The sequence below is a fragment of the Saccopteryx leptura genome, chromosome 1 (genome assembly GCF_036850995.1).
Source record: "Saccopteryx leptura isolate mSacLep1 chromosome 1, mSacLep1_pri_phased_curated, whole genome shotgun sequence".
NCBI lineage: Eukaryota > Metazoa > Chordata > Mammalia > Chiroptera > Emballonuridae > Saccopteryx > Saccopteryx leptura.
In genome coordinates this window covers 161,574,732-161,592,000 of record NC_089503.1, presented here as the reverse complement: position 1 = coordinate 161,592,000, position 17,269 = coordinate 161,574,732, and the positions used below count along the sequence as shown (strand labels likewise).

General features: G+C 37.6%; 1 protein-coding gene across 4 annotated transcripts in view; it reads right to left on the bottom strand.

The window, feature by feature from the left end:
• The window catches only part of NADK2 (NAD kinase 2, mitochondrial), an 89,024-nt gene that overhangs the window by 69,750 nt on the left and 2,005 nt on the right, over nt 1–17,269 (bottom strand). For all 4 annotated transcript variants that reach the window (XR_010750486.1, XM_066379051.1, XM_066379064.1 and 1 more), the window contains exons 2-7: nt 11,364–11,452; nt 10,231–10,319; nt 8,958–9,039; nt 2,555–2,638; nt 1,133–1,269; nt 26–104 (exon numbers count right to left, since the gene is read on the bottom strand). Coding sequence is in view for 3 of the 4 variants with exons in the window: in XM_066379051.1 (XP_066235148.1) it covers nt 26–104; nt 1,133–1,269; nt 2,555–2,638; nt 8,958–9,039; nt 10,231–10,319; nt 11,364–11,452 (560 nt within the window). In the remaining variant the exon portion in view is untranslated. The remainder of the gene's footprint in view (nt 1–25; nt 105–1,132; nt 1,270–2,554; nt 2,639–8,957; nt 9,040–10,230; nt 10,320–11,363; nt 11,453–17,269) is intronic.

Genomic DNA, 17,269 nt, shown 5'->3' with positions numbered 1-17,269 from the left:
CTCAAGATCACAGGCTTCAATGTACCTGGATGAGAGGCTCTCCCCAATGAAGACTTCATTCAGCGCCCTCACCGGCAAGAGCTGTGGCCCCGAAGCCTCGGACTCTGAAGGTATGGGGAAGGAAAAAACGCCACATAGCACTTCAACTTTAGCAATGCCATGATGTAAATTTTATAAAACATTAAAATATTCATATTATTTATTAACATATAAATTATCTCAAAGTATTCTTTTTTTTTTCCCACTAACTTTTTTTTATTATTATTCATATTTTTTTTTTTTTTAGAGAGGAGAGAGAGAGAGGAGAGAGACAGAGAGAGAGAAGGGGGGAGGAGCTGGAAGCATCAACTCCCATTATGTGCCTTGACCAGGCAAGCCCAGGGTTTCGAACCGGCGACCTCAGCATTTCCAGGTCAACGCTTTATCCACTGCGCCACCACAGGTCAGGCTCAAAGTATTCTTAATATAAATCTCAAAGTCTTCTAATATAGCTGCAATAAAACCTCTGTCTCTCCAAAATAAACCTTAATTCTTTTTGAAAACAATTTCTCCAGAGTAATAAAATATATTACCCATCTCATAAGACTCTTGTTGTCACACTTAACTTGGTTTTACTCTGGAAGCTTCAGAGGTGGAAATGATCAGGTACCTCCAAGGAGAGCCATTTTGGATTTAAGCAGCAAATTACATAAATGGCTCACGTGGAAATCACATCAGTTATGTTAGAGATCAGATCTATTTTTTTTTTTAAGAAGAAAACCTCAAGAGGGTTTTAGTAGCAGCCGCATTGCAGAAACACTGCCACGTCTCCTTTCATGACTCCTAAAAAGTGTCACCTGTTCTTTTTTCACTCTATAAGGCTGCATGCATAGCTTCAGCAATCTTCCTTGGCGATTAAACATCGCTCCATCTCATAAAATCCTCCAAAGGATTCCCACTGCTTTCTGGATCAAACCTGTGACTGTCACCCACAAATGGTTTCTTTTACAAGTCTCCAACTGGAAATGCCATCTTCTGAATGTCACCAATAGCAGATTCACTACACCCAAGAATCTCTCACTGGGCAAGTACCAGATCAAAGAACTGTAAGTTACAAACTGCCCCAAACATATCTAATTCCCAATCCACCTACTTGCATCATGAACTCTTTCAATATTGAAGGCTCTACTATGCTGCTTCAAACTTAATTGCTGTTCGTGAAGGTCCACAGGAACAGGGTTGATGCCAGTCCCTTCGAGGTACAGCCTGATCCGCTGCCTTGACAACCACCTTAAAGGAGGGAGTAAAAACAGAAGAAATAAAACTAAGAATTAAACATTATAATCTCATCAAATTAAAAATTCATTTAAAAAAACCTAGCTATTCCAGGAACAAATTATACTAGAAACACCTAAAAGTCACAGGTTCCTGCTTAAAGTCAAACTTAGAAGTTTACTTCTCTGTTCAATTAAATGGAACTATCTAATGTATGTGTACAAACTCTCTCAAATAACTTGAATTAAAATAAAATTAATTAGCAAGTATCCAATCAAAGCCAACATACTGAGCTAGATACAATTGTGTTTTGCTCATCAAAAAGTATAAGATATAAAAAAAAAAAACAACACACACACAAAATTTTTTTTTAAAAAGTTAAGATATACAAAAAAAAAAAATCATTCTGATATGAAAATAATAGTGTGTTAAGGTAAATGGATTAGATGAAAATACTTCACCTAAAACAAAAATGGCATTTTTGGTACAAGTAGAGAAAAAATGAATCAGGCTTAATGGATTTCAAAAGCAAAAAGTGATGTATCAGAAAGCCAACTGGATAGATTCTGGCAGATAAATACATAAAAGTATATTCCTACTTGGTAACTACAGCCATTTGTAGAGGTGCCAAACTTCTGAAATTACTAGAAACTAGAATCATTATTAATGATTCCAGAAGTCAAAAAGATTTATTACAATCACTCAACCACCCAGAGAATAAGCTTTCCCAAACTAAAATCTCATAATAGTAGTACCACTCAGCTCTCTCTATAAATTGGCCTACTCCATCTCTTCTCCTTCCTCATGGAAAAACCCACCCTCACTGCTTAAGAAACAATATGTAAGAGAGAGAGAGATACCCCAAGAACTCAGCAAGGTTGGAGTAAATCTAACCTTCAGTCATTATGGGCAGGAGAAGATGAGGATAAAAAATATAAAATCTTAGCAAATTTGAGCACTCAATTTTAGCCAACAGTTTTAACTCAGTTCTACCAAACTGCTAAGAAAATGTAACAAGTTTAGGAAAATAGAGACAGGGCCTCTATCTCACTTAAGGGAAAATTTCTACCTGAAATTACATTGAGGGTCAGGTGGCATTTCTCAGGGTTTCTCTCCACAGTTCTGACTGGACTGGAAGAAGGTAACTTAGATGGGTCTGTGACTCAGCTGCTAAGGTATTACTTTTCATGGTGATTGTTATAACTATGGACTAATCCAAATATTAGCAAATTCTGTTTAACAGCATTTTAATGGCGCACATTTATTAAGATATATGTTTATAACAATAAGAAATTCTTACCTGAACTCACCACGATAGAACTTCTGTAAGGCTTCTGGGAAGGAATGTGTATATCGAACAGGAAGACATAAATGACCTTCAGACCTTTATTTTAAAAGGAATTTGGGGCAGTATAAAGGGAAGAAAAGAAAAAAATACTTAATTTGAAAATCAGATATAAAATTTAAAAAAAAATTATACTCTATACTTCACTTTTTTGCCACAAAATTGTCTGTATTTTCAACAAGAACAAAAAAAGACCAAATAGACATTATTGCCATAATACACAACATCGCTTAGTTTCCACATTACAGTGAATCTGAAAATAGCAGCAAATTTGCCACTGATTGACCAGTCCACAAAATTATCTCACAGTACAGTGGTGTTTGCATCTTACCTTTAAATTATTTAACTATATTCATTTGGGGTAAGTCACTTTAGCATCAGCTTCTTCATCTCCATGCTATAAAACCACCAATCTCTAGCCTGACCAGGCGGTGGTGCAGAGGATAGAGTGTTGGACTGGGATGCAGAGGACCCAGGTTCAAGACCCCGAGATCACCAGCTTGAGTGTGGGCTCATCTGGTTTGAGCAAAGCTCACCAGCTTGAGCCCAAGGTCGCTGGCTCGAGCAAGGGGTCACTTGGTCTGCCGTAGCACCCCCCAGCCCAGTCAAGGCACATATGAGAAAGCAATCAGTGAACAACTAAGGAGCTGCAACAAAGAACTGATGCTTCTCATCTCTCTCCCTCTCTGTCTGTCCCTATCTGTCCCTCTCTCTGACTCTCTCTGTCTCTGTCACACAAAAAATAAAAAATAAAATAAACCACCAATCTCAAAAGGTTATTCTGAGGTATCAAACCATTTATGTCAGTGTTTTGACCTATAAATCCCTTTTAAATGTCATTTAAAATATTCCAAGTCACTAAAAGAAAACTCAAAGTTTAATTCAATGTTATGTTTCATTTACTCAAAAAACATTGCTGGATGAACTCCTTCAAGGAATTAACAGCATGATGTAGAAGACAATTTATTTTTATTTATTTTTATTTATTTATTTTTTCTGAAGTTAGAAACAGGAAGGCAGTCAGACAGACTCCTGCATGTGCCCGACCAGGATCCACCTGGCATGCCCACCAGGGGGTGATGCTCTGTCCATCTGGTGCATTGCTCTGTCGCAACCAGAGCCATTCTAGCACCTGAGGCAGAGGCCATGGAGCCATCCTCAGCGCCTGGGCCAACTTTGCTCCAATGGAGCCTTGGCTGCAGGAGGGGAAGAGAGAGACAGAGAGGAAGGAGAGGAGGAGGGGTGGAGAAGCAGATGGGCACTTTTCCTGTGTGCCCTGGCCGGGAATCAAACCCCGGACTCCTGCACGCCAGGCCAACGCTCTACCACTGAGCCAACCCGCCAGGGCCAAGAAGACAATTTTTTTATTGCAAATTACAGTGTTAAGATTGCCTATAGGTTGCTACAAGAAGATGACAAAATGTGGCACCTAACATGAGGAAAGGACTCTAGGAAGCTCAATTATCATCAATCTGAAGGAAAGGTTGAGTACACTTGGCAAAACAAACTCTTGGTAATAACTATAGGTCAATTTGTAAGTGTGAAGAGCAGAAAAGTGGTTTTCACAAAGTTGTCACTAGTCAATTTCTTTAAGAGGGTCAATACTGCGGTTAAGAACTTTATGTTCATTCTAATACTTTACATAGTATTAAGTATATAAAAGGTATCAACAGTCATTTGCTAGAACACTACCTGCTGAGGTCAAGTGCAGGTCTAAAGCACTCTAGAGAAGTATCAGCTAGGGCTATAAGCATCTGAAAGCTTGACTTGGCCTGGAGGATTCACTATCCATGGGGCTCATTCACATGGCTGGCAAACTGGGGCTGGCCGTTGGCAAGAGGCCTTAATTCCTCCCCAGTGAACCTCTCCATGGGGCTGCTCAGGTATCTCACACCATGGTACTAACTTACCCCAGAATGAACAATCCGAGAGGCTGCCATAGAAGCAGCAATACCGTTTTCAACCTAGTCTTCGAATCTGCACACAGACATACCATACTCTATTGGTCACATAGGCCAGTCCTGACCGAAAATAGAAGGGCATAGTGAACCACAGAAAGGTATAAATACTAGGAAGCTGCTGCCTTGGAGGCTGACAACCACATGCCCTCTATCTCATTCTGATTATTAAGCATTAAATGTCATATTTACCAGGCTCAGTAGAATGAATGCAGAATACAGAAGTGACACACAGAATTTATATATTAAATTTAGATAAGCCCATGTAAATGAACCATCTTAGAAGTAGATCCACCAGCCCAAGTCAAGCCTTCAGATGCCTGAAGCCCAAGCTGACATATGACTATAAACTCATGAGAGATCCTAAGCTAAACCCACCCAGCTAAGCTGCTCCTGAATTCTGGACACACAGAAACCATGAGAGATAATCAGTCGTTACTACTGTTTCAAGCTTTTGAGTTCTGGAGCAATTTGTTATGTGGCATTTGATACCTAATACAGAGAAGAAAGTTAAGTTGAACATTAGCTTCTGGGCTTATTTAAGGATTGTGAGGGACCACAGTGCTTATGAAAAAGAAGTCGGCAGCCTGAATTGTTGAACACGCTAGGAGGCTCAATCCATTTCTGCCTGAATGCAAGAAGAGAAACCAAAGGACTTCTAAAACTTATTACTCTAGGTAAAAAGTATAGAGGCAACACCATCTACTCAGTTTCAAATTCCCAAAAGTTTATGAGTATTAAGTCACCTTTTTAAAGGAAAATATATTTTAATAAACTATATAAAATATCTAGAATCTCTTTAATGATATAAAATATGCCATTAAGAAGTTCTAAAAATACATACGCATCAACAATGAAGGCAATCAAAAAATAATTACTGAACCAATGATGTCAATTACTTATGCTCAGGGAATATTGCCCTGCTCCCTAAGATCATTTAATTCATCACTCATTTCAAATGTTTATTACCTACTGACTATATATAATACTGTAATAGTGATAGCGAAGTTAAAACACAAAGCCCTATACTCAGGGAACTTAGTCAAATGGAAGAAAGAATCAAGCAGAAAATGATCTGAAGGAAGAAGTGCTCTCTGTACAGGGACTGGTGGTCAGAGCCCAGGAGGGGCACCAATCGGAATGAGTAAGAACTACTCAAATGAGGAAGTGGCAGAAGGGCTCTCTAGGCATGAAAAGAACATGGCCTTGTGGAGAACTCTTTACTCTCTCAAGACCTGCCATCTTAAATGCCAACAAAGCTCCTCCCCAGCAAAAGCCTCACATGTGAGCCTCCACCCATGGTGTTCGCATATGCTCGTACATTGCATTTGCACTTAAGAACAGGGAGCAGGCTGGGAGAATCAGATGAAGGTGGTCCAAAGTACAAACTCCCAGTCCTAAGTACTAGAGATGTAATGGACATCATGATGACTACAGTTAATACTATTTGGTATATTTGAAAATTATTAAGAGTGTAAATCCTGAGAGTTTCTACCACAAGGGGAAAAAAGCTCTTATTTTTTTCTGTATCTATGAGATGATGGCTGTTAACTGAACTCATTATGGTAATCATTTCACAGTATCTGTAAGTCAAGTCAATATGCTGTACTGTGAACGCACACAGTTCTATATATCAATTATACCTCAATAAAGCTGAGTAAAAACACAGTTAAAAAGGAAAGAGCAGCCTTTAGGAAGGACTGTAGGCTGTTCCTAGAGGGGCTTCAGCACTACTTTTTACGCTGTAGGACGTGTGTGCCTGTGGGCACATGAGGACAGCTGAAACCAGAAAAGTAGATGGTGAAGGATCATGGATTATGCTAAGAAATTTTGCTAAAGATTCTACTTCAGGAGTGGACACAATCAGACCCACACTTCGGAAGGAGCCCAACTGCAAAATGTAAGGACGGTGGGGCTGGGCGGGACCGGAAGCTACTGCAATGACAACAAACCGTGAGGGCCTGACTGTGTTCAGCAGGGACAGCAGTGAGGACAGCAGAAGATGGGAGTCAGACACGGGATCCCCAGAACGCAGACTAGACCCCCTGCAACCTGATGAGGAAGGCGAGGCTGGGTAATCATAGCTTCCGCACAGGCTATGACTCTTCCGTCAAGTGTGGCGGGGAAGGGGAAAGAAGACAGGTCCACTTACAGACATGTTGCACTGGTAATGCCCCTGCATACATTCAAGTAGAGGACAGTATGACTGAAATAGCAGGAGGAACGCAAAAAATAACAGGACACAGAGCAGTCAGGGGCCTGGTAAGATAGTCTTATATGTTCCAGATAAAGTGACCAACTGTTCCAGTTTGCCTGGGACTGACAATTTTCCTGGGACATAGGACCTTTAGTGCAAAACTGGGAAAGTCTCTGACAAAACAAGATGAGTTGGTCACCCCAGTCATAGTAAAGAATGAGATTTTACTCTGAGCTCCATGGAGAATCAGAGGAAGATTCTGAGCAGAGAAGTCACATAACAGTATCGAACTTTCCTAACATGATCACTCTGGCTGCAGCAGGAAGAGCCTCTAAGTAAGAGTGAGAACGGAGACATAACCCATGTTGGACATAAAGATTTAGGAGTCACTAGGATCTAAGTTAAAACCACGGCTATTAATCAGTTATTCAAGAGACTGTATAGAAAGTGAAGGGAAAAGAAGAGCCCAGATGACAGTATGTGAAAACACCAGTAGGTAAGCAGTGACCAAACAATAACATCCTCCAGAAGAGAAAGTGGCCAAGAAATAGCCGGAGAGGTAGAAGGAAAGGGGCATCATAAATGCCAAAGTACAGGTGCATCAAAGGGAGCAGTGAGCACCACCAACTTCCCAGAAATAAAGCAATTCAGGAACTAAAACGTCCAGTGGCTCAGTAACCACGATCTCACCAGTTTCCAAGGCACAGTCCATGAACTGGCTGGGGCAAATCTGGAGAAGATCGCAAAGGTTCAGAAAATAACTGTGAAGTGAGAAAAAGAGATGCCAATCTTCAGGGGAAAGGGGAGGAAAGAGAAATAACCAAGAGAGTGACCCAGGTAAAGGATTTATTAAAATTTCTTGAAAGATGGGAGTCTTGAGCTTTAAGCCTAAAAGAAAAGCATGGGTGAGGGGAGAGAGGGAAAAAAGGAACAAATGACAGAACAAGATTTTTCTTAAGCATGAGAAAAGCTGAAGAAGTTCTACTCCTGTGACTGCCGTTTCTGTTCCGAGATGAGGTGTGTTGAAGGAAGAAGAACAAGGAAGAACAAGGAGCACAAGGAGGGCACGAAGTTGAAGAGCCACTCCTGCAGGAGCTGCCACTCCTGAGGGAATGGGGAAGAGAGGTGACCTGAGCCCAGCAGGAAACTCTTGAGCAACTCTCTGAGAGTACAGTTCTAAATGCTAGAAACCACAAATGGAAAGGAAGTTTGGGCCACCAAGCCCAAGTGCCTACGATTTTCCCCCCGGATGGTCTCAGCAGTGCTGATGTAGGAATAGAAAAGATGACAAACTGACCTAGGATTAAGCAGAAGGATAAAATACAATATATTTAAGAAACTTGTCAAGAAAGTGAGTAAGGGAGAATTAAGTGAAGAAAATGGATGGGTCAACTCAGTAAATGTCAAAGGAAAAGTGAATTAGCAGGGAATAAAACTGCTGTTAAAGTAGGAGGCTGTGGCCAGAGTGGAATTAAGATTTGAGATATGGGGAAATTACAGATGATCATAAAGGCCAAGTATGGTCATGGCCATGGGCAACTGAGCAGAACAAGGGTAAATATCAATGAAACTGAGGAAAGAAGGAAAAATGGTAATAGGATCAGTCTGTTCACAGAGTCAATGAAGTCACCAGGGTGTCAGCGGAGGCACAACCAGGAGTGTAGATGAGAGCCATAAGAAAGGACAGAGATGGATCATCATTAATTCTTCCCTCTTTAGCGATACTAAAGGTCACTAACAGTCACTGAGGCGAAGGGTCAGGTCTATTCTGTCACAGACACTACTCCCAAACTATCTGGGAAGTGAGATGTGAGGACTTGTCTTGCCCCATATCAATGCCAGTTAAATATATATATCTCATGCCTGAGCTAAAAACCAAAGCTACATGCTTAAAAACAACTGCACAGATGAGAAATCTATTAGAAGTAGAGATCAATTCTCTATGTCTATAATCCATCACTAAAATGTTCTTATGTTCATTTAGCCTTGACAGCTAGGAGCCATGATGCTTCCACTGAAACATCACACAACACAGTCGACACCTTGTAGAACAGAGCCCAGTAATGACTAGAGTACAGACAGTTAAGAAAGCTTCCAGAGGTTAAGATTCACCATAAACAGATACTATACAAAGCAAAGTATAATGTTTGTTTGTATTATACTAAATAAAAAAGCCAAACAAACAAATCATGTTTTTCCTTACCGTTCTGGATCAGTGTTTACTCCAATAACTGGTTTAAGTCTGTCCAACACTTTACTAGCTGCCAGAAGCATTGTGCCATCACCTAAAGCACAGAAGACATAACCAAACTTGTTACAAAACTGGTTTTTAGCATCACTGAAACACTTGTACTTCTAACACTCACACCCCCACCACCTCCTGCTGACTGCCACAGGCCACTCCACCTCCTCCCTTCCCACTATTCCTGTCCAGTACCCCTCCCACTCTAATCTTGGGTTTCTCAACAGTGACAAGACTGACACTGTGCACCAGATAATTTTAGGCTGTCCTGTGCATCACAGGATGGTTAGCAGTATCCCTGACCTCTGCCCATTAGATGCCAGTAGCATCCCCAAGTTGGGAACTGGCTCTAATCCTAACGCCACTAGTGGGCATTCCAGCTTTCATGGTGGGCGGTAGCCAAACAAACATGTTTTTGTTTGTTTGGCTTTTTTATTTAGTATAAATAAAAAGATTTAACTATAGTAAGTTGTTTTTATAAAGATTTATTCTGCCAAACTTAGGGAAATCCGACATAAAGTACTTGGTAGGTAATTATTATTATATGCTTTAACTTGCTGTAACTCTGCTTTATAAATTTTATAAAGTAAAGTTACTTCCCTACTTTATAAATCACCATTACTGTGGAACCTGTGGGCGGTTAGAAAATTTTACTACTAACAGAGATACAAAGGTGGGTGGTAGGTATAAAAAGGTTGACTATCCCTGACTTATACCATCAGTCCAAATCCATAAGTTATTTTAATGAGAGTATGTCCAACAAAGTGTCCAATTTCAGATTTTTCTCTCCAAAACTACTGTCAATTTAAAGCTTGAAGAAAGAACGTTCACTAACGTAATAATAAAGCTCAGAAAAAAATAAGTGTATGCATATCAGGGCCAGAGAGGGATGGATTTTCTCATCTCATTAAACTCTTAACTTCAACTTTTTTTTAAAGACTGGCATAACTAAACCAAAGCACAGTTACAACTAATCCTTTGAATCATATTTAAAATGCACACCTTGAATAGACACACAGAATTATATTCATGGAACCTCACAGTAACCTCATTCACTGAAAAAGTGAAATGTTACATAAAACACATCTTTTTAAACCTGATCCTAAAAATCCAAAACTTTGTCTTATGATAGGATTCTGAAGGCGTCATTACAGCTAGACCACAGGGTATGTGGAAGAGGAGTGTTAACGAGCATTTCCATACTACCACATCTTTAACTCTGTAAAACTATTACCTCCTGCAGCTATGACAGCATCTGCCCATCGGACGGTTTCTTCATCATATTCTCTTCTCTTTACTAGACGAACCTCAATTCCCTCATTCCTAAAATAAAAAAGTAAAGGTTATACAAAAATTCTACTAATAACATCCAGGAGTATGTTTCTAATAGAAGCAGATTATTATAATGGAGATGTAAAATAAACAATTGTGTTTTATAAATAAATTTATTTTTAGTTTCATAAGGTTAGCTTCATTTTCTTTTAATTGCAACAGCCAATTAACTATAAATCAGAAAGCATATGAATAAACTGAAAGTGAATAACTATCCCAAATCTCTTTAAACCATCTTTTATAGCTCCTGACAAATGACTATACTGATTAGAATTTCACTTCATTTTCTCTGCTTCTGATGTTAAAATTCATTAATACAAAAATGACCCAGAAGATCATTCTTTAAATTAGAAAACTGAATAGCCATTATTTTAAATCCAAACAAATATTCATTGCATGCCAGGCAAGAAAACAGTGACCAAAATACTTTCTAGGCCCTGGCCAGTTAGCTAAGTCGGTTAGAGCATCATTCCGAAACACCAAGGTTGCAGGTTCAATCTCCAGTCAGGGCACACACAGGAAGTGACCAATAAGTGAACACAACTAAATGGAACAACAAATGAATGCTTCCCTCTCTAAAAGCAATCAATAAGTTTTAAAACTAAATAAAAATACTTTCTAATTTGCATGTTTTCACACTGATGGTGTTATACACATAAATGTATTCACTCACTACATTAAGCCCCAAAGTAACTGAAGTTTCTATAATGATAATTTCTAAACATTCAAAGAATGTTAGAATGAACACCCATATAATCCAGGATTCTGTTTTAGAAATAAAACATTACACATACAGTTGAACCCTGCTGTGTAGATTTAACCCTTTGTTGAAAAGGCACTTCTCTGTTAGATCAAATAATAACTGAATCTGTAAAAATTTCCTTAGAAGCACTATATCAGGTCCATTAACCACAATATAATTTTCTGAAAGTGATTTTATAATGGCAATCTTTACTAAAAATCTAATGATAAACAGCCACTCAGGAAAAAATTGGAAGTCTTGCATACAAAAGCCCACCCAACACACCAACTTACCGTAAACTCTCTAGAATATGCTCTACATTTTTGGTGTGAATATGATGTCGTTCAAGCAGTCCAGTATAGCTAGAGCCTTTCAATGCAAGCTACATCAAAATAAAAGAAATTTTGTCTTATAACATGATATATAGTACATATTATAACATATTTCTTTTAAAAGCCCTCCATATAATAAACAGAATGAGGTTTTTATTGAAGGCACATTTTAGTGACTACTTGTGAAACTTAAGCTTAAACTGAACTAGAAAGTTTGATTTTGGAAAATCAGTTTGGTTTTAATACCAAATACACCATTAAGTTTCCTGAATCATGCAGTCAACAGGATCTCATAATTTGCATGTTTTACAGCTTAAGTGTTTTCTTTATATTTTAAATGAATTTTTAACATATCACATATGGCTACCTGAAGATCAAAGATAAACTAGTATTTTAGAATGCAGTGACTTTTGTTCCACTTGGATTTGCAGCTCTCTAGTGCTTAGATTAATGAACTCTAATTGTATTTGCCCCATTCAATTCAAACAAAGGGCTGACTAGCTGCCAAAATACATAATTTTTAGATATAAAGATGTATTATCTTTCAAGAAGTGTCTTTCCCAGTCTAGTGACATGACATTTTATAAAGTTACTATCTCACCACTAATCCTCTCCTTTTAAAGTATGTCTTCTAAATAACCCATAAAGTAAAATGTTAGCAGAGAAGTTTTGAAATAACCTCAATGACCATCCATTTAATCAAGTAGATTTTTCTATTAGAATAAAAGCTAGAATTAAAATCATGTTATTTTCTTCTCTAAATTCCCTTATACCTTGCCTCTTTATGATACAAAATCAGTTTTTAAGTACCTGTCCAAAATGCAACCTTAAATACATTTTGTTTTAAATCATTACTTATTGATTATAAATTAAAACCAATTTTTAGATAGAATTTTTAATAATATGTATTTTATTTTTAAAAAAGGCTATAAAATAATACAACATGGAAGATGCATATATAAAGAAAATTTTAATTAAATATAACCTTATTACCCCAGGAAAATTTGTATTAGTTATATTTTAACACCTACATTCCCAATCTTTTGTGTCTAAGTACTGAGGTAAGAATTTTAAAATAGTTTTATCCTTACTCTACAATAAAAGGCAATGCATGCTCCTCAAAAGAAAAACTGAGGACCTACTTGGCTATTTGAAAACTAATACACAGAAGACATTAACTCACAAAGATATATTATCAATAGATCATAGAGCCTGTACAACAGCTTAGTGCCTAGACATAAGTCTCATATTTAGACAGAACACACCAATGACAAGAATATTTTTTAAAGCAGTGACTAAGGTAATAATCAGATAAACTTTCATTTACTTTAATCAACAAATCAACATGAACCAGGTTTGAAAAACAAGTCTAAGAGTTGAGTTTCTTAATATGCATAAACATGGCATTAACATTCAAATTGTTACTCTCATTACCCAACTGTGGATTAACTAAGACTGTACTAACTACCTCTCAATGAATGTGGATCACAATGCTTTTCTTCTCTCCTCTCTCCCTGGAGCCTCTCTAGTTCAAGGCTTTCTTTAAAATAGATATGTATGCTGATGCTGATGACTCCCAATTGCTTTCTCTAACCCTGGCCTAACTTGAGGGCTCCAAATAAATGTACCCAACAGTGTATTTGACATCTTTCTCTGGATACTTAACAGGCTTCTCAAACTAACAAGCTCAATATCATGCTTTTGTAGCAGATTAGTTGCCACAATAATTACCTCCAATGAGCCTGTTTCAAGAGTGAACACTTTACATAGCTAGAAATATAGGGTTGTTGTATTCTGCTAAAAAGTGGAAATCAATTCCTTCACAGGACACTTCACACCTTTATAAGGTCCAGCTTACCTGTTTAGCTTCAGATTACTTACTACTGGGCAATGATTTTCAAACTGCCCTTACATTGGTTGCTATATCAATCTAATGATCACAACCAGCATTATTATTGAAGAGAAAATAAACTATACTACATGTAACAAGACTAAATTGTTTCATGTTAACTTTTATTTCAAATGTGAGTACATGTACTAAGTCACGATGTAAAACTTTTGACAGTGAATTGCAGTAAAAAATGTTTGAGTTCTTTCCATTTGCAAAGAGAGGAACTTTCCCACTATCTTGCTAGCACTTTTCTCTTCCTTTCACACATAAATTCTTCTTTATTCTTCAATGTTTAATGCAAATATCCCAAAATTAAAAGACACCTTTTCAGTCTCATCACATTGGCAAAAATAGGAAAGTCTACCAAGTGCTGGTGAGAATGTGGGGAATCAGGGAGGCATTCAATGCTCATGGAAAACTGATTTGTACTTCTAATTGCAGCATTTTTTATCTAGTGGAAAAACTGGAAACCTAATTACCCAAACAATGGAATACTATACAATGGTTAAAATGAACTAATATATACCAACATAGATAAGCTTCAAAACCACTAATAAAGAAAAGCAGATTTCTAAAGAATGGGCATATAATCTAAAGAACATAGTATTATTGATGCAACTTTTTAAAAACACAGAATATTACACTTTCATATGAAGGACTAGATGACACAGGAATGTGAAAAGTATATATAACAACGCCAGGCTAGTGGCTCCCCCTAGGAAGGCAGGGATGGGGGAAACTGGAAAGATGGGGCTTTAGTTCTAACTACAACATAGCCTTTAAAATATCTGAAGTAAATATGGCAAAATAAATACCTGCTAAGGCTAGACAGTTCCAGACACAGGTGTCTAGTTACTTTTTGAAACTTTTCTATGTGGTAGAAATAGCTCCTAACTGAAAATCAACACTTTAAAAGGATCACTATAGAGTCTACTTAGTAGTTAAAGAAATACTCAAAGGTCTTCTTTCTCCTTCATTCCTGCCCTTCCCCAAATCATTCTCTCCCTTCTCTGAATTCCCATGGACCACTTATAATACAACTTAATAAGATGCAGTCCTTGCCTTCAAGTCTAGAGCAGAAAGAATCACAACAGATTATACTCGAAAGTGGAACCCTTAAAAACGTTAAGTGTTATATAAGATACAGTGAAGAATACCTAACATAATCCTGGTGGCCAGAGAGAGGCACAACAAGGTTCCCAAGGATGGCTACTGAAAGTAAAGGGGAGAGGACTACAAAGTGAAGACAATGAGTGATGTAAATGAAATAATCGTGAAACAGTATCTTCACCTACCAGGCTGGCAAAGACACCACAATGTGATAAACTACCTATGGTAAAACAAGCACCTTCGTTGCTGGTTAAGGTGTTTATTGGTACAGCCTCTAAGAGAAGCCACCTGGCGATACCTATTAAAATTTCAAATGCACATGCCTTTTGGCTCAGCAATTCCACTTTCAGGTATTAATCTTAGAGCTTGATTCACATATGTAGGAATTAACACAAATGTTATTCATTACTCATTACAGAATATATTTTAATAAATTAAGGCATCTGCACACAATGAAATACTGCACATACTGCTAAAAAAAAAAACAGATGCAGAATACCTTAAATAAATGTTATCATTGAACAGAGGCCTGAGGCAAAAAGAATATTTCACTGTTGATTTTTGCGTACAGATTATTTCTGGAAGGAAACAGAAGAACTGATCAGAAATGAAGTTCAACAGGTAGAGAGGAACCAGTTCATGAAGCAACTTGTCTGACATACTTAAAAGATCATTAAGGTTCACCCACAGCAGTGTTTCTCAAAGTGTGATCCAAGGACCACTTGCAAACCTGAAAAGCAGTGGTTTAAACATGCTGAGTCAGCAATCTTAAGGGTGTGAGTTCAGAGAGGCAGAGTCTAGGAGTTCTCCACAAATTGAATCATAATCTTGGGGGCGGGGGAAGCTTAAAATTCAGGCATCTTCATTTTAACAAATTCCAGGTGACTCTACAGGTTATGAGGAGCTTTTAAGGCATTCTAAATAGACGAGTCAAGAGGCCTGATGCTCACATTAGATACACCACACTGATGCCTGTGTCTGTAAGATTGGAGAGGAGTGAGGTTTCCGTTGGAAGGCACTGGCAGTATTCCATATCCTGTTCTTCCATTTGATAAATGCATTGCATACACTATACTCACTGCACTCCATATGGCAAAAATATTATCTGCCCAAGAACTACAACCTAAGCTACACCAATGTTAACAGAAAACAGAGTAATAGAAACAACATCCAAGGCACTACATCCCCAAATCTGTTCACAAGGTGGAAACTGGGAATAGTTTAATCCTATAATAGAGAGAATGCTAAATAAAATTATTCTATCTCATTCTGGAAATATTTTTTTCTAAAAACTATAAGTGAGAACCATTAAAGGGGGTTGCATTTGGGGTTGTAATACTTGCAACTGGGGGAGAGGAGGGTGAAAACTGCTCATTTCTTATTTGGTATATGGCAAAATATTGTTAAATGAAACCTTTTTGGTCAGTCAGCTTTGATTCATCTAAAGGTCTAATTTGTGAGTCTCTTGGATTCTGTTAATAAAAGTTCCTTATTTGCCTACAGCTACATCTCTTATGATGTAATAATAGTTTATATTAATAATAGTTTAGTATTTAATAGTTTAATAATAGTTTAATTAATAATAGTTTAATCCTTGCAAGGTCATATGCCAGTTGAGAAAAACTCCTTGACTGGAAGTCCTCAAGTCACAAGAAAAGTTGTTGATCAGTAAGGGGAAGGGAAAAGCAAAACTTAAAAATTAAGCAACATAACCACCATGGAAGAGTAGCTGAAAGTCAAACATGATGAAATATGAGGGATGTAAACCTATTTTGTACGTGCTTTATTAATGAAGAAGTATTTCCTCTAATTGTTATTTCTACAGTTAAAAAACCAGGAGGCTTCAAGGATATAAAATTACATTGGTATTCCATCCCTCATCTTCCCTTTGTACTTTAACAAGTAACCTAAGTAACCTAATTGAGATCTATTTTCAACAAAAGCACCACCACCACCACCAAAAAAAGAGAATCCTTTGATACGAACTTCAGGTTACCATGACAGTATAGACAAAGCAACCATGGTGCCTGAAGACTCAAGTAAGCACACATGGCCACTTTCTTTCATACCTAATTCACATGATTTGTATACCAGTCTCTTTTACTCTCAACTAAATAACAAACAGTATTAATCATCTTTCCACTCCTAATACAGAATCCTATTTTAGAACAACTTCACACAGCCTAGTTTTCTTTGGCCTGTTCCTGATCACTGGTCTGGGATCCACCTAATTCTATTCTAGTCTGAATAATGGCCTTCATATAAATGAGAAAACTAATCCGATAAAATTTAATTGAAATGACAACTATTTCAAAACTGTGTGTTCTGTAGTCCAAAAGTTTTACTTCAAAGTTTTCTTATCCTGAACAGCATTACCTATCCATAGACAAATATTTACCTACTAAGAGATTTCTCTTCAGATAGTAAGTGGGTACATTAGGCAGTTTGCTTTTTTAAAACTTACTGACTCACCTATATTTAAAAAGTTGTGATCAGTGGCAATCTAGTTAAGAGGTCCAAAAATTAATCTAATTCAGATGCCACCCATTTTCTTGAGGTCTTGAAAAAGTTAAGCAGTTTCAAAACACCAGCCTTTCTGAGGCTTTGGAGGCTCTCCAGTCCGACCCGAGTATTCCACACATGCAAAACTAGGGAAAAGCACTTGGAAAACTGACAGTACCACACAAAAAATATTGTTTTCACCCATCAATCCCAGATAAGTTAAAAAAGAAAAAGACTCATAGGAAGGATGTTTACCACACAGAACCTGGGCATAAGATTCCAACCTCCTAACCCAAACTCTAAACATCCCAATCAAGTGTGCTATTTTAAAAATCATTAAGGGTGACTCCAATCAAGTTGTATG